At 44.8% G+C, this 18593-nt stretch overlaps 1 protein-coding gene across 2 annotated transcripts in view; it reads left to right on the forward strand.

Annotated features, from left to right (window-relative positions):
* The window catches only part of PAIP2B (poly(A) binding protein interacting protein 2B), a 44916-nt gene that overhangs the window by 20025 nt on the left and 6298 nt on the right, over positions 1 to 18593 (forward strand). The window contains exons 2-4 of one of the 2 annotated variants that reach the window (XM_060309977.1): positions 12285 to 12481; positions 14665 to 14813; positions 18098 to 18274. In XM_060309977.1, coding sequence (XP_060165960.1) covers positions 14676 to 14813; positions 18098 to 18274 — 315 coding nt within the window. In that variant the 5' untranslated portion in view covers positions 12285 to 12481; positions 14665 to 14675. The remainder of the gene's footprint in view (positions 1 to 12284; positions 12482 to 14664; positions 14814 to 18097; positions 18275 to 18593) is intronic. The other variant, XM_030877499.2, reaches the window with a different exon arrangement.

Raw genomic sequence — 18593 nt, forward strand, 5'->3', positions numbered from 1 at the left:
ATATCTGTTAATAAGTCCAGTTGATCTAATGTGTCATTTATGGCCAATGTTTCCTTATTGGTTTTCTCTCTGGGTGATCTGTCCAGTGATGTAAGTGGGGTGGTGAAGTCCCCTACTCTTATTGCATTACTGTTGATTTCTCCCTTTATATCTGTTAATATTTGCTGTATGTATTTAGGTGCTCCTATGTTGGGTACATATATATTTATATTTGTTATATCTTCTTCTTGGATTGATCCCTTGATCACTGTGTAATATCCTTCTTTGTCTCTTGTTACAGTCTTTGTTTTAAAGTCTGTTTTGTCTGGTATAAGTATTGCTACCCCAGCTTTCTTATTTCCATTTGCATGGAATACCTTTTTCCATCCCTTTCCTTTCAGTCTGTGTGTCTCTTTAGATGTGAAGTGAGTCTCTTGTAGGCAGCATAACTATAGGTCTTGTTTTTGTATCCATTCAGCCACTCTGTGTCTTTTGATTGGCACCTATAGTCTCTTAACATTTAAAGTAATTATTGATAGGTATGTGTTCATTGTCATTTTGTTAATTGCTTTTGTGGTTCTTTTTTATTCCTGTATTGTTCTCTTCCCTTGTGATTTGATGACGATCTTTAGTGTTATATTTGGAGTCTTTCTCTTTCTTGTGTGTGTATCTATTATAGGTTTTGGCGTTGTGGTTACAATGATAGGTTTTTGGGTGTGGTTACAATGAGGTTTATCTATAGCAATATTTATTTATTTATTTATTTATTTATTTTCGGTATGCGGGCCTCTCACTGTTGTGCCCTCTCCCGTTGTGGAGCACAGGCTCTGGACGCGCAGGCTCAGCGGCCATGGCTCACAGGCCTAGCTTATCCACGGCATGTGGGATCTTCCCCAACCGGGGCACGAACCTGTGTCCCCTGCATCGGCAGGCAGACTCTCAACCACTGTGCCACCAGGGAAGCCCTATATATTTATTTTAAGTTGCTGATCTCTGAAATTCAAACGCATTTTAACAACTCTGCATTTTTACTCCCTTCCCCTCACAATTACTGTTTTTGTCATCATATTTTACATCTTTTGTTTTGTGAATACTTTAACTGCTTATTGCAGATATAGATACTTTTACTACTTTTGTTTTTTAATCTTCCTACTAGCTCTGTGTGTGGTTAATTTACTACCTTTACTGTATATTTAACTTTATCAATGAGCTTTTTCCTTTCATAATTTTTATGCTTCTAGTTGTGGTCTTTTCTTTTTTGCTTAGAGAAGTCCCTTTAACATTTCTTGTAAAGCTGGTTTGGTGGTGCTGAAATCTTTTAGCTTTTGCTTCTCTGTGAAACTTTTGATCTCTCCATCAAATGAAAGCCTTGCCAGGTGGCGTATTCTTGGTTGTAGGTTTTTCCCTTTCATCACTTGAAATATATTGTGCCACTCCTTTCTGGTCTGTAGAGTTTCTGCTGAAAAGTCAGCTGACATCCTTATGGGAGTTCCCTTGTATCTAACTCATTGCTTTTCCCTTTCTGCTTTTATTTTTTTTTAATGTATTTTATTTATTTATGGCTGCCTTGGGTCTTTGTTGCTGCGCACAGGCTTTTCTCTGGTTGCAGCAAGTGGGGACTACTCTTCATTGCGATGTGTGGGCTTCTCATTGTGGTGGCTTCTCTTGTGGCATTGTATGTGTTCATTACAGGTATGGTACTTAGGGCCAAGCACCATAAGGACTACAAGAAAAAAAAAAAAGGTAACACGTGAGGCATATATGATAAGGAGGCACCACAGTCCAGAGCACGAGCTCTGGAATCACACAGGCTTGGTTCAGATCCCAGCTAAGCCACTGCCATCTGTATACGCTGAAGAACAGTCGAAGGTTTAAATGTTTTACCAAATTTCGAAAAAGAAGAAAGAACCTATCTGCCAGGAAGGGACATCGTGGGGTGCAGCATCCAGTCGCGTCAGGGCTCTGCATCCCCTGCTCAGAAACCTTCACCGCCTGGCTCATGGTGATGCTGGCAGCTCAGCAGCCTGGAGAAGGCGCTCCTGTCTCCAGGCCTCTCAGAGAAGCTGGGGAGGTCCCCGGAGGAGGCTGGCCACAGCCTGGCAAGCTCTGGGTGCCTCCTGCACTCAGCTCTGAGCAGGCTCTGGCCTCTGGGCCCCGTTGGGGGGAAGGGCTGGCCGATACATACGCAGGGTTGAGGGGCCTGCAGAGCCGGTGCCCAGGCAGGGTGAGCTCTGGAGGAGAAGGCTTCCACAGTCCTGAACAGTCTCCGCATGGTGGCCCATCCAGTGCCAAACCCCTGCCACCCACAGCGAGAAGTCCCAGCTGCTAGAAAGTCCAGAAGGGGTCGGGCTCTGGGGCCCCGCTTTTTGCCCTTGGGCTGGGTTTCTCCACGGTCTGGACTTGCGTGTGCACCCCCGCCCCACCCCCTGCCCCACCGCCCTTTCTCTGTGACAGGTAAAATGGACATGTCACAGCGCCAGGTTGAGCCATCCAGCGTCCAGTGCGTGCTAGACATCGAGAGGAGTAAGAAGCTAGGGAGAAGCTCTCCGAGTTTCACACGCTATTCTCGGATTGCTTGGCGCACAACCGCTTCTACATGGGCAATTTGTACATTTCGTACCTGGCTCCACCGCCGCTGGCCCCGCTGCGGGCCCCGGTGGGCTGACACCCGCTGGTTTTGCCCTCCCAGGAGGCAGCCATATCTGAGCGGGACCACCCTGCTCCAGAGCCTGCCTTCTGCCCTGGTCGCAGGCTGTCCCACAGGACCGAGTGCCTTTATCGCCTGGCTTTTACATCACACCAAAAAGACAGTATCCCATCCAGCAGGCCAGGTACTCTCGTCTGGGGATTCTTCCCTTGGTGAACTGGAGGGACTCGCCGAAGAAGCCTGTGTTGTCTGCTCATAATTCCATTAGGTTCGGCCACTCAGCCATCAAGATTCCTCCACTGGGGCGCAAATTTACCCTCCTGCATTCACCACCTGAGCAGGTAGTCAAGGTTAGGAAGCCATCCAGATGGCTAGGTACCATCCAGTCACCTTCCACTTCCTTGCCCAAAGGAGAGTAAGGTGAAGGTCCAAGAAGAACCCCGAAGAGGCATGGCAAAGATGGAGGATCACCCAGAGACCAAAGGAGAGGACGATTGGAAGAGGGGCCACTGTAACAATGGGGATATACCATTGACATCTAGGCCCCAGGAGACCAGTGGAGTCCTCACTTCCCTCAAGTGCCATCCTGAGCCTCTGGACCTCCTTCCCAAGCACCCAGAAGACAGCTTGAGTGAGAACGCCCAGATGTTTCCAGTGAACTTCTCCTCAGAAAGCCATGTCATCTGCTCAGATGGAGATCCTGGAAATGTCCTGCCTCCTTGGAAGCCTGAATCCCATGCCATAGTGTTCTCTGCCCCAACCACATGCTGCTCCCTGCTGCTGGAGAGGCCAACAAAAGAAGTGCTGGGTGAAGACCACCGGCCCAACTCACCAGGCTCACTGATGTCTGGGAAGGAGCTGCAGCGTGAAAAATCTTCAGACGTCCCATCAAGAAGCTCCCCTTCCCTGGTATCTACCAGCAGTAGGCCCTGCAAGTGGAAGATTCCCCTGCCGCTTTTTCTGCTGCTGCTGGGGCTGAGGTCGCCCCCGCCAGGGCTGAGGTCACCCCTACCACTGACAAGGGATCAAGGTGAGTGACCCCCTCCTCCTAAGCTTCCGTGCTTAGCTCTTGCCGAAAACCCAGGCACCTTGGAGAAGAACAGTGAGTGTCAGTGGAACAATATCCTGAATAATATAAGGAAGGTCCAGCCACCGTCCCATGAAAAACAACCCCCAACACCCAGTTTTGTAGATTCTACCCCTTCTCTATTACTAAGCTACTCCTCGTCCAGTCCCTACCATCAATCCGCCTGTTTTAACTGGGCAGCCCATGACTTCTCTTGCAATCCCTTCCACCAGCATGGTCACGGCATCTGGAAGTTTGACCTTCCAGCCTACTGTAGATCCTGATGTCACTGACATGGACACTACTGCCCCTTCCCAAGCTGTCATTTTTATGTCTCTCCCAGGTTTCAGGGTGGAGCAGAGGCACCCTGCAGGGGTACCAGTGTCCATCACCCGACCTGTGCCGATGGTCCCCTGCACCACCTCAATTTTTAACCATCCCTTTGGCCCCCAAACCAACCCTCAGCCCATATTTGGGACCTCTATGGGCAGCAGAGAGCCTGTCTCCCTGGTGCTCCTGTTTTCCCCAGCCCCCCATTTACGGCTTCGGCTCCTGTTTTCCCCAGCCCCTCATTTATGGCTTCGGCCGTTATCGGTGCTTCAGCAGGCAGCACCTCTGACACCGAAACTATGGACACCACACCTCCTTCTTAGGCTGTCATTTTCCAGTCTGCCCCTGTCTCCAGGCAGAACCAATACGCATTTCACACGGCTGTTCCTATTGCGGAGAACACACCACCCAGTGGTAGCAATGCCTCAGCCCATGCCTTGACTCATTTACCTGCAGCATCGGCCAACAGACAGACCAACACTTCAAGCTTCTCTTGGACCCAGGTCTCCCGTCTCAGGCCACATTTGGGGCCAACGATGGGCAGAGGCCTAACGATTATTTTCTATTGGGAAACCCAGTAAACCCAGCACAAGATAAAGTCCTAACCTCTCCCGCAGCCCAGCCACTGCGAGTCAGCATCATGCAGTCAGCTTTGCCAGCTTCCCTATTCGCCACCACCAGCAGCACGCAGCCGGCCTTTGGCGACAACCCAGGCATTCTCCCCAGGGCTGTATCCATTACTACTGGCTTTGGAGTTGCCACCAGGATGCCCAGTACTGGGGACAGTAGCTCACTCTTTGCCGATACCTCACCGGGCCTACTGTTCATGGGACCTGCAGCCCCTACAGCTGGTGGGAGCCTTGGAGTCAGTGTGTCAGCCTCAGGGCTCGCTCATTCAGAGGCATCCAGACCACTTAACTTTGGGGCAGGACTAAGTGGGGCACCCAGCACTGCTTCTGTTCCTACTTTGGGCCAGACAACCTGCGATCTACCTGACCACGGCAAGGCTGCTGCAGTAGGAGGGACAGGCACCATCCCAGCATTTGGGAGCATACCTGATTCCACCTTAAATCCAAATACCTGGGGCCTACCTGGGCTGAATACAGGTGGTATGGTGATGGCAGGGGATAACACCATCCGCACGACTGGAGGCCACTTTCCATCACTGCACCCAGGGCCCATCTGGATGTAGAAAATCTACATTTAGAAGTTCCATCCCCAAGGAGAAGAAATCTGTCAAGGGACGTGTCAGTTTCCACCTTCCATCAGAGCTCCCCACATCTGCTGGAGTTGCAAGTGTGGGTACCACCCGTGGGCTTCAACACACTTCTAGTTCTACCTTATTTCCAAATACAAGGGGCCCACCTGCCCACAATCCAGGTGGTGGTCGTATAGGAGGGCACAACATCATGCCCATGATTGGAGGACCTGGTATTCCCGCTTACAACTGGGGCCCACCTGGCCAATACACAGGTGGTGCGGATGGAGGGAACATCTCACGGGTGCCCGGAGGCCCTGTGTATTAACTGCCATCAGACTTGGAACCCATCTATGCAGAGAATGGGGGGCCATGGGGGACAGCACCACACCTGCTGTGACTGCATACACTTCTGGTGCCTCATTCATACAAAGCACCTGCCCCCCCCCCAGCCAAAACCCAGGTGGCGCCATGGGGGATAGCACCATCCATATTTAGAGAGGAACCTCTGCTCTCAGAACACTGGGGTCCCCAAGTCAGGACACCCCTCTGACGTAGATGAGCCAGCATTGTGTTTGGAGGCTCCTGGTCAGGGCAGCTGTGCCTGTGCTCATAGGAGTCTGGCAGCCTCATAACCTGCCCAGGGCTTCATAGGAGCCATCAGCTAATTCCTTTCTTCTGTGAAGAAACTCAACAAATGAAGAGCAGATCTTATTCTGCAAACTGTGTAACCATGAATGAACTTTGCCTCACTGGAAAGCGGCTCAGCCCCTTTAGGTGAAACTTAACCTCTTCTCTTCCTACAGCAAGCCAGAGGACCACACCTCAGGGGTGTGCGTGTGTGTGCGTGCACGCGCGCGCGTGTGTGTGTGTGTGCGTGCGTGCGTGCGTGTGTGTATGTGTTGGAGGGTGAGGAGCATATGAGCCCACTTCAGAACTACACCAGACTTGAGAAGTTCCAGTTAGAAGAATGGAAGAGAGCTGCCTGTATCATCCACTGTGCCATCCCTGTGGTTTGACTGTTAACTTGGCCACCCAAGCTCCCAGCCAGTTTTCCCTAGACTTGGAACTGGCAGGATGCCCACTGCTGTTTTCAGATGCTTTCTCTCCCCCTATGCATTTGCCCCAATGGGCCCTTCCCTTTCCCAGCTTTATGTACATATGTATATATATGTCAATAAAATCTTGTTCGTATTAATCTGCTTCTGTTTATGTGTCTTTACTCACTGACTCAGCTGTAGAGGAAGAACTGACGTATGTGAAGTTGATCTGTGAGCCAGACTTAAGGCCCCCAAATTTTGTGTCCCAGTGACTAGGATGTGGAATTAGGCACACGTTATGGCTGCATGTGCTGAGTCCTGAAATCTGTTATCAGTGTAACGAGTGACAATCAGGAGGAACTAAGGTCCAGAGGAGGGAGAGATGGGGTGACTCACCCTGGCTTCTCTATATGTCTCTCTGTCCCCTCACTACTCCGACCACACTGGAGGCTAGATAATCCCTGATGTGTGGTAAGGAACCACACTTTAAGATTTTAGTTTTTGAAAATGTTTAAATGTCTTTCGGGGCACCTTTTTATTCAGTTGAGACTTAGGCCAGTCATCTTCATACATTCCCACTCCTCCCAGAGAGGATGGATTTGGCACCCAGGTTCATGTGTCTGGAGAAACAAAGGAAGAGTTCATACCTGCTCTGTAATTATTGAAAATTTAAGTTTACCTCAAATTTACCATGCTGCTTAAAATAGCAGAAAAGATCCTCTTTAATAACTGGCTTGGCTCTGAGCTAAACTGCTCCAATATCAAATCACAAGAGTTATAATTGTGCCCAGTTCTGGCTGACCCTAGAGTTCTGCTGGGCCTCCACTAGGTTTAATAATGGCAAAATTCCTGAGCCTGTGCAGCCTGTCTTCCAGTTGGAGGGGAGAACAGAAACCCATGTACATTATCTGGTAGGTTAGCCAGTAATAAATGCTATGGAGATTAAGCAGTATATGGTAAGTTGAGATTGTGGGCAGAGAGAAGCAAGGCTTTCAACTTAAACAGTAGACAGGATAAGTCTTACTGGGAAGGTGGAATTTGAACAGTCTAGAGGGAGGCAGATGAGTCAGACATCTGAGGGAAAAGCATTCCAGATCATGGGAATAACCTCTGCAAGGCCCAGAGGAAGGATGCCAGTGTCCTCAGGGAAGAGTTAGTAAATAATGTGGCTGGAATAGAGTCAGCAAGTGGGAAGGAGGGAAGGAGGAAAGGAGGACAGAGAAGATGTGTGTTGAATTCCCTGCATCACCATTTATTGATCGTGTGATCACAAACAGTTAATTCAACCTTGAAGTGTTTCAGTGAACTCAGTGCTTTTGCTATGGCCTATTTACCTCTCAAGAGTTTTGGAAGGATAAAATAAGGTAGGGAAGTATCCCTTCCTACCTTCCGATGGCCTAGACTATCAGTTATTCCTTCCTTCTCCTTTATTTGTAGCCTCTCTGTCTCTACTAGACTCTTTCTGTGAACATTTAAACATGTTCTAGACTGTCCAGTCTTTTAAAGTTTCCAGGGACCTCTCACCCCTCCAGTTCCTGTTCATTCCTATTCCTTTCCTTGGCAGCTGGCCTCCTTGAGAGAGTATCTAATACTTCCTGTCCCTGCAATTCATACCTCATCCATTTGACTTTCTCCCTCATTTCTCTTTATGGATACTGCTTTCATTAAGGTCATCAGAGACCTCCATGGTCCTAAATTCTATGGACACTCTTCAGCCTTCCTTTTGACCTTGCATCAGCCTTCAACACACCTGCCTTACTGGGTGTGTCAGTCCCCTGTGTAACAGATTACCACAAACTGGTGGCTTAAAACAACATAAATTTATTCTCTTGCAGTTCTGGAGCCCAGAAGTCAAAAACCAAAGTGTTGGGAGGGCTGGGCTCTCTCTCTGGAGGCTGTCGGGGAGAATCTGTTCTTTGCCTCTTTAACTTCTGGTGCATATAGGCATTCCTTGGCTTGTGGCCACATCACTCCAATCTCTGCCTCCCTGGTCACACTGCCACCTTCTCTCTGTCTCAAATCTCCCTCTGCTTTTCTCTTATAAGGACACATCATTGGATTTAGGGCCTACTGGGATAATCCAGAATGATCTACTTATCTCAAGGTCCTTAATTTAGTTGCATCCGCAAAGACCCCTATTCTAAACAATGTAGCCTTCACAGGTTCTAGGGATTAGGATATGAACATATCTTTTGGGGAGCTACCATTCAACTCACTACACGGGGGTTCTGTCCTCCCTTGATTTCTGTGATGGCACACTCTTCTGGTTTCCTTCTCTGTCTCCTTTTCTATACTATCTCCTCCTGTAACTGACTTTTTAAAATATTCACACTTGTCAGGTCTGGGTCTTGGACCCTCTTCTCATCTCACTTTGCCCTTTTTCCCTAGGCAATATCTTCTAGTCCCATGACTTCTGTTATCATTTATGTAAACAACGAGTCCAGATTTCTATATTTAGCCATACCTCACCTACTGATGCATATAAACAACCTCCCTGTGTCACCATTTGAGTGTTTCAGATGCATTACACATTTAATGTGTCCAAAATAGAACTCATCACCCTTTAGACCTCGACTCCCCATTGCCACCCAAGAAAAATTTGCCCTTCCCACAGAGTTCCTTAGCTCAGTGAGTAACATTACCACCCACCCAGTTGCTTGTGCCAAAGTTATCCTTGATATTTCCCTCACCCTGTCTCCCCACATCCAGTTCCTCACCAGAACAACCTAAGATAGTTTTGGAATCTACCTACTCTCTTCTTACTGCCATTATTTTAGTCCAAGTAGCTACCTCTTTTTTTTTTTTTTTTTTTCATCTGGTTTAGTGCATTAGTTGCCTTACTGGTCTCCCATTATCCACTCTCAGTCTCTCCAATCCATTTTCCATGTGGCAGCCTGAGTGATCTCAAAATATGAATTGAGTCGTCACTATGCTACTGAGAACACTCTTTAATGTCTTTCATTGCTTTTAGGGATGATATCCAAAATCCTTCATGTAGCCTCTGATGTCCTGCATGATCTGGCCCCATCTGCCTCTGCAACCTCATCTCTCTTCCTTGGCAATTCTCCCCCCTGGTTCTCCTTTGACCTTCCAACTATATACATACCTATCTGCTTGTAGTTCCTGAAAGTCCCCTCCTGCCTCTGAGTCTTTGCACATGCTTTACCCTCTCCTCCCTATTGCTAGCTAACTTAAGTTCTTCAGGTATCAGTCTAAATGTTGCTTGTTCAGGGAAACCTTTCCGAACCATCCCCCACTCCTGGACTAGATTGGGTCTTCCTGTTGTCTTCTCATACTCGCTTTTACTTCTCCTTTTAATTTAATAGTAATTATTCTTAATTATTTGCTTGTCTCCTGAGCGAGTGTAAGTACCAACAGGGAAAGGACTGTGTCCCCTGTCAAAGCAGCAGTCAAGCACAGTGCCAAGGGTAGATAGGCACACAGATATTAGTGAGTGAGTGCATCTAATTACCTGAGCTGCTAAGTAGTAACTGGGAAAAGACAAAACCTGAATCTAGTGGCAGCATGTTTGAAGTAAAATGTAAAATTGTCCATAATGTTTAATTTTTATTAACCAGTATTAACCAGACTGAATGAAGTTAACAAAACTGTAGGAAACAGAATAGTAGAGACTAGTTTTTATATCAGCTACTTCATTGACTTTTTCCCAGTAATTGAGTCAAAAGTTCCAAGTGTTCTTGACAGTCAGACTGTTATCCTGGGCACGATCTAAGTTTATACCTTCTGAAAAAATCTCATTTAGGTTTAAAAAAACAGTCAGTTTTTTGTGTGAGCATGTTGTATCTGAAATTTGTGGTTTTTCAAAGTGTTGAACTGATGAAGTATGTATTCTAGAAATATCCTAGATATATTAAAAGCCCTGACGTTCTTTGTGGCTGAGAGCCAAGGCCTCTGTTTCAAGCCAGATATCTTAAACACAAACCCTTGACCATGGTAAAGTGCTAAATCAAATGCTTGGCAGGAGCTTAGCACTCCTGTTTTGACTATGAACAGGGCTACATGCTTTCCCATCTTCAGCCAAATGACAATCGTTATTTTCCATTTTCAGCATGTTTGTCATGTCTATAAGAGGGAAAGTGAGATAGAGGGGGAAGAAGTTTCAGGTAGTTCTTAGATTTCATAATGCAGTATAGACACAGACCAGACACCAACTCCTTTATGTACTGCTGAGGTCTAATTCTTGAACTTCTCAAGTAATGACCTGCTTCAGACTGCACATTTGACTTCTTGATAGATAATTGGAAAGATGTGGCAACTGGTGGTCTATGTGGCAGAGATAGTTGTCAGTGTTCATTGAATACCTGTGTTAGTTATTTATTACTATATAACAACTTACCCCAAAGATTAGCAGGTTAAAACAACAAACATTTATTATCTCACAGTTCCTGTGGGTCAGGAATCTGGGAACAGCTTAGCTGGGTGCCTCTATCTCCGAGTATCTCATGAAGTTACAGTCAAGCTGTCAACTGGAATGGCTCTCATCTGAGGGCTTGACTCGGGAAAGAGGAACTTCTAAATTCAATCACATGGTTGTTAATAAGATCGAATTCCTTTTCACATGCGCCTCTCTGTAGTGTAGCTGACAACGTAGCAGCTATTCTGATTTGTGATCTGCTTATGTAACCAAGCATTTCCCCCCATCTCTGGATGCTTTGGGGGTATTTTCTTTGTCTCCACTACACTAGAATTTCACAAGGATATGCTTTGGTGTGGGAGGATCAAGTGAAATAATGAACATAAAAAGTCAAAATAAGCTGATTAGAGAAACACTGTGCTGTTGGAGGGCATGCATGATGGATGGTGAGCTGGAGAGGGGCTGGAAAGAGAATGTTAACATGCAACTTCGGAAGCAGGAAAGTCAGGGAAGTTACAGGGCAGGAAAGTCAGGGAAGTTACAGGCAATGGTGGTATCTTACCTGGTGTCTTCCTCAAGTTGGAAGGCATTCCCCAAGTGTCTTACCTAGGAGTTACCATTCTCCAGCAAAATCTCCCCATTCCCACCCCACTTCTAAAGTCGAGGGGCACATTAAGCACCAATTCACTGTCACCCAGAAGGCCCACAAACCAGTGTTGTTATTGAACTAACCCAGCAGCCCAGTTTGGTTAACCCCCGAACCAGTACCTTCTTTGGTCTTACTTTAGCACTGTCTGGGTGGTTTTTTACAAGTGAGGTTGGACAGATGATGTGCCTTAAGTTACAGCATAGATATGAAAGTACTTTATAAATTGTTAAAACACTGCACAAATTAAGTTGTTGGATTGCTGCTATTTAGAGAAACCAAACTTCCCAATTGTGTGGAAAACACAGGTGGAATGGTATAAAATACGAGTCAATACTGTAACCTACTGTGGAGAGAACCACTTTCCTAGTACTGACAGTCTCATATCTCAGTGCTTTCAGCTTCTCTAAAGTGTTTGTGTTAAATTGGATAATCCCCATGTTGAGTTTGTGGTAATTTTCCATCCCCTTTCTCATGAAGGTGTATCCTGCAGTTTGTTCTCTGTGCTCTGCCTTGCTCTTGAATTAGTAGGGTTATTCTGTTCTTTCTTCCTCTGTCTTCCCTTTTTCCTTATGGTCATGTGCACTCAGGATTTATTTTTTGGGCAAAGGCAGATGTTTTAGAAAACTGAACTCTGATTCTCTGTGGGTGATTTCCGTAATGTGGGGAAAAATCAGTGTTGGTGGTAAACAACTGCCAAGTGAATCTTTGAAAATACTATATACTGAATGTAATATGCTACCCAGCAAGGTTCAAGACCTTTAAGAGTCTCTGATTTGAGACTTCCCTGGTGGCGCAGTGGTTAAGAATCCACCTGCCAATGCAGGGTACACAGGTTTGGTCCCTGGTCTGGGAAGATTCCACATGCTGCAGAGCAACTAAGCCCGTGCGCCACAACTACTGAGCCCACACGCCACAACTACTGAAGCCCGCGTGCCCTAGAGCCCACATGCTGTAACTACTGAGCCCACGCGCCACAACTACTGAAGCCTGCACTCTCTAGGGCCTGCGTGCCGCAACTACTGAGACTGCATGCTGCAACTACTGAAGCTGGTGCGCCTAGAGCCCGTGCTCTGCAACAAGAGAAGCCACTGCAATGAGGAGCCCACGCACCGCAAAGAAGAGTAACCCCCCCTGCAGCAACTAGAGAAAGCCCATGAACGGCAACGAAGACCCAACGCAGCCAAAAAGAAAAAAAAGGTCTCTGACTAGGAATACTTACTTATGCAGTTGCCCTGGCATTTAGAGCAGACTTAATTCTATCATTGTTATGCTGCAAATGGAAGTGGTGAAAGTCAAGAGCTGGTTTCCTCCCTTTTATAGCCTTATGGAATTATTATTCTGGAGCAGTATTTGGAATAATCATTGATTTCGTTTGTCTCTATCTGAAATATGTTAAACTGATGTATTTCATACTAGGTGCCCTATTTAAACCAACAGTGAATTAAATGGGTTCTGTCTTAAATTCTTTTTGAGCTATCACTGAGTTGTTTTTCCATCTAGTCTTATTACTCTTCACAATTCTACTTTGTCTTTTAAGAAGATGAGATTTTCTAATGTTCATAACAGGTTAGAAAATTGCAAAACTTTTAAAGGGGAGTAAGCAATAATTTTTTTAGTGTACCCAGAAGCAGAGAAGGACTTTTTCATGAGTGTTGCCAAGATAGAAATGAGTGAGGAAATAATTTGTTAAAACTTAAAAATGCCCCAGGGATGGTTGGGAGGGGATTGAGTTGAGACTGGAAGGAGACAGGCTGGAAAGGGAAAGTTGCCTAAACACGATGATCCGTCTAAACACGATGATCCACAGTAGATATGGAGTTCCTAATGCTGAGGTAGGTTACAAAATATAGAAACCTACATCTTGTGTTTCATGAGTTTATAATTGGAAAGAGAAAAATTAAACGTATGAAACAGAACAATTAAGTAGTATTAACACCATGCTCATTACATACAAGAGCTTAGAGGAGGTGGTATAGAGTGAGTAAAGACTGCAGTGGTTTTTAAAGAGTCGTTAAGATTTAAATAAAGTACAGAAAAAAGACATATTTCAGATGATAGTGAACACATCAAAATGGATTTGGAAGCCAAAGTAAACAATTTTTTAAAATATGTACGCATTTGAAAAGCCATAGACAGACACTCACACAAACTGCAGACAAAAATTAAAGCCAGTAAAAACTGCCACCAAAAAATTAATCGAAAAATAATTTTTATTTATAAATTAGTTTATGAAAAATAAAAAATTATGACAAATGTAATAAAAATTCTTACAAAAGTTAAGGAAACGATATATATACCCTGAGAGAAAAATGGGTGAAGTACTTTAGCAGAAAAATTACAGTATAAGAAATATAAATGGCTAGTAAGCTTATCTCAAAATACTTAGGCTCAGTAAAAATCAAAGAAATGTAAATGTAAACAATAACTTGCAAGTTTTCTTGTATGAAATTGGCAATAGTTTAAAAAATAATAATACTCATGAGTGCAGAGAAACAGCATTGACATAATACCAGTGGGAATTTAAATTCTTATGGCAGCATGGCAATAGATCAAGAGCCTTAAAAAAAACAAACCTTCTTTCCTATACAGCAGTTCTATTTCTAGGAGTTATCCTAAGGAAATCATTAGAAAAAATGAACACAAGAAGTTCATCCAGGCTTTATAATACAGAAATACAGGATATACACCAAACGACAGTGTGGCTGTATTAACATAGAAATAAGAAAAAGAAAATGATGGCGCATCATGCTGTTACTGTACGAATAGATCCTTGGAGAATGGTTGTGTGTATATGTACACACGTAGGGGAGGTCAGGAAGCTTATATCCACCACACTGTTAAACATTTTTAACGCTGGATGGTTAGACGACTGGGGACCTTAACTTTTCTCCTTTTTGTTTTTCAATACAATTAACATGTATTATTTTTGAAATATGTTTTAAAGAAAAACACATCTTAAGAATCAGAATAAGGGGCAGTTGTTTACAGTGTTTATTAAGAATGCATTTTCTCTACCTAGTTAAATGTTAATAAGGAAGCTGTGTGATCTTGGTTACGTTCTAGAACCTACAGAAATTTGGCTTGAAAAAATACTCCCCACCCTCGGCTCCCAACCCACTTGCCTAGAAAGGCTAACTGCGCCTAGATGTTTCTTTTCTTTTAACTCTTAAAGCGTCGTACATCTTTATAGTTGGTAAGAGGATATGGCTAGTTTTGTAACAGTTATAGACTAGCAGTTTCTATTCATCTATAGTTAATAACTTTGATTTAGAATTTCAAAAGCATCTGGAAGAATCTTTTCATTTCCTTGATCCTTTTATCCTTTTTATCCTTTTTTTTGCTTTTTGGATCATTTTATCCTTTCTTTTGCTCCTGTTTAGGTTCTATCATAATGAATGGATCCAGTGTGGCGAATACTTCACCCAATATAAAATCCAAAGAGGACCAAGGGTTAAATGGGCATGATGAGAAGGAAAACCCATTTGCAGAGTACATGTGGATGGAGAATGAAGAGGATTTCAACAGGCAGGTAAAGAAGTGAAAGGCTAATGAGATGTGTAATTCAACAGCTATAGTATTTTACCGTCAGTCTGTTACAAGAGAAATGGGTTCATTGGCTTTAGAACAACTTGAAAATATGTAGAAGCCTGGTCTGGGCTGACCAAGAAGCAACTTCAGCTGCTGAGACCAGATTGAAGATACCTTGGAGGATGATATTGAAATGTTTCTACCATGCTAATTAAAAGAGGATCAAATACCGTGGTGTTCTGGTGTAGACTTCTGGGAAACAGCAGCTGTGTGCAGACAGGCCAGCTTGGCATGCCACACATAGGAACTCAGAGACTGGCAGAATGCAATTCTGAGATAGGGAGTGTATTAGGTGGGGGAAGGCTAGACTGCTTCCACAAAGATCCAGGAGTAATTCATGGTCTTATATCTCTGTGGCGTTAACAGCCCAAGGTAAGCATTCCAGGTAGACAGGTGACTCTTCAACTACACTGTGCCCTCCATGATGTTGCTCTGCCACGCCCAGGGCATTTTATCAGGATAACTGGAAGTCAAGCCACAAGGAAAGGCAGAGAGCCAAATGTCAAAGCAAAGATCTCTTTTTAACCAAGTGATGCCAAAATGCTCACATCCCTTCTGGGGACATGACATGATTAATAGTTACATGGCCATATCCAGCATGAGAGATAGGAAATGTGATTTTAACTGAATAGCCTGGTGCTTTGGGGAGAAGGAAACAAGTTTAGGGGGGCAGCCAGGAGTTACCACCCCATGTGGCCCATTGTGGTATGATCTGTGTGAATAGTACATAGACCATGCTTCCTGTCACACCTCTGGGCCCAGGTAACTATTTTTGTGGGTTGTGCCTGTGAATAAGGGTAGATTTAATACCAGGGAGCATGTTGTTATGCTCTTGGGGAGAGGAAGGGCACATCTTGAGCAGTCATGTTAAATCTTGTAGCTTGGAAATATTTTCTAGTTGTTATTTTAAGTACTTGATATTTAAAAAAAGAAAAGTGTGGCTAATTGTAATGTTGAAATAGTATGTTTAAGTCTTGCTACCAGTGACTTTTCCTTTGAATTCATGAGGTTAACTGTATTGGCTGGCTTGGGTGATTATTTTTGCTTGACCGGCCCTCCGGTGGTGGCTCAAGTGAACTGTGAATCTGTTACCAGGCTTCCTGCAGGAAAGTCATGGCCAAAGAAGAAGCGGGAAGCCTGTTAAAATCACACTTAATCTCCAGAGTGAAGCATACTCTTTATTAAGAGTTAACAGTGTCTGCAAAAAAGTGTAAAATATCCTAGCTATATATTGCTTAGATTAAGACAGTCTTTAAGAAACATGCAGTTGGGGACTTCCTAGTGGTACAGTGGTTACTAATCCGCCTGCCATTGCAAGGGACACAGGTTTGAGCCCCGGTCTGGGAAGATCCCTCATGCTGCAGAGCAGCTAAGCCTGTCTGCCACAACTACTGAACCTGCGCTCTAGAGCCCGTGAGCCACAACTACTGAAGCCCGTGTACCTAGAGTCCATGCTCCACAACAAGAGCCACCGCAATGAGAAGCCCGCACTTCACAATGAAGAGTAGCCCCACTCACCTCAACTAGAGAAAGCCCGTGCGCAGCAACGAAAACCCAACTCAGCCAAAAATAAAATATATATATATATATGGAATTTAAGGAAAAAAATGTCATGAAGACGCTAGGGGTAAGACAGGAATAAAGACACAGACCTACTGGAGAACGGACTTGAGGATATGGGGAGGGGGAAGGGTGAGCTGTGACAAAGCGAGCGAGCGAGAGAGAGAGAGAGAGAGAGAGAGATGGACAGATGGACATATATACCCTACCAAAGGTAAGGTAGATAGCTAGTGGGAAGCAGCCGCATAGCATAGGGAGATCAGCTCAGTGCTTTGTGACCACCTCGAGGGGTGGGAGAGGGAGGGTGGGAGGGAGATGCAAGAGGGAGGAGATATGGGGATATATGTATATGTAGAGCTGGTTCACTTTGTTATAAAGCAGAAACTAACACACCATTGTAAAGCAATTATACCCCAATAAAGATGTTTTAAAAATGTATATATATATATATAAATTAATTAATTTAAAAAAAGAAATATGCAGTTGTGTAAATACTCATATTATTTCTTCTTGTTTTGAAAGTATACTACATTGATGACATCATTTTCTATTGCTATGCAAAAAAGTGTTCTTTATATCTTTCTAAGGTTATGAAAGTATTTTTTCTCATGTAGGGGCCTCAATACCAGAAAAGTGGGCCAGAAGCTGGGAGTTGGTTTTGATTTAATCTCCACTATCCAGGTAGTGGTCTAGTTACATAGTTCCTGTACCCTTTTCATATCTGAAAGATGGGGAATTTAAGAAGAATCGCTTCTCAACAAGATTGAGAAAAGAATTTCAAGCTTTAAAATGATTTTCTGTAAGTGCCATATGAGTGGAAAATATCTGTATCACATATTAGAAGATCTGTGAATACCTGGAATTTCTGCTATTTTGACTATTTCCTCAGCCTTATTTTTGATGGAATTTGGTTGAAAAATTAAAAATTATATTTTCTCTAGCCTGTCATTAGAAGCATCATAATTCTTAGTAGATCTCATACAAGATCATTCTTTTTTTTAATTAATTAATATTTATTTTGGACTGCGTTGGGTCTTCGTTGCTGCGCGCGGGCTTTCTCTAGTTGGCGGTGAGCGGGGGCTACTCTTCGTTGCGGTGTGCGGGCTTCTCACTGTGGTGGCTTCCCTTGTTGCAGAGCACGGGCTCTGGGCACACGGGCTTCAATAATCGTGGCCCACTTAGTAGTTGTGGCTTAGTAGTTGTGGCGCATGGGCTTAGTTGCTCCGTGGCATGTGGGATCTTCCCGGACCAGGGCTCGAACCCGTGACACCTGAAATGGCAGGTGGATTCTTAACCACTGTGCCACCAGGGAAGTCCACAAGATCATTCTTTTTTTTTTTTTTTTTTTTTTTGCGGTACGCGGGCCTCTCACTGTTGTGGCCTCTCCCGTTGCGGAGCACAGGCTCCGGACGCGCAGGCTCAGCGGCCATGGCTCACGGGCCCAGCCGCTCCACGGCATGTGGGATCTTCCCGGACCGGGACACGAACCCGTGTCCCCTGCATCAGCAGGCGGACTCTCAACCACTGCGCCACCAGGGAAGCCCCCCCACAAGATCATTCTTAACTGCATAGTAACAACCTCTGAAAGAAAGAGGTAGAGAAAAAACTGGAAGGTGTGAGTCCCACTGGGACAGTACGTCTGAGCTCTTCCCCTTTGCTTGCTAGGTGGAAGAGGAGCTGCAGGAGCAAGAATTCTTGGACCGCTGCTTCCAGGAGATGCTGGATGAGGAAGACCAGGACTGGTTTATTCCATCGCGAGACCTGCCTCAGGCCATGGGACAGTTGCAACAACAGTTAAATGGACTGTCAGTCAGTGATGGTCATGATTCTGAAGATATTTTGGTAAGAGCATATGTAGTTCCACATGTGACATAGTGAAAAGAATGTAGGATTTAGAGTCACAGACTCTCTTTTTGGCCCTACAACCTTGGGCAAGCCCTGGAGCCCTCTGAGCCGCTGATTCTTCACTCATCACCTGGGCATTAATAAGGGGGTGCGTTGAAGATGCACTGCACCTCTTAAAGCACTGTGCAAATGTGATGGTTGCAGCATCACCAACTTTCATTTTCTCCCATGGGCTTTTCAAAGCAGAACTGGGAATAAGGATAAAAATTTGAACATGGAAGAGGTTTGGTTTCAAATTATCATTTGCTGCTGTCCT

This window comes from Globicephala melas, chromosome 12 (assembly GCF_963455315.2).
Source record: "Globicephala melas chromosome 12, mGloMel1.2, whole genome shotgun sequence".
NCBI lineage: Eukaryota > Metazoa > Chordata > Mammalia > Artiodactyla > Delphinidae > Globicephala > Globicephala melas.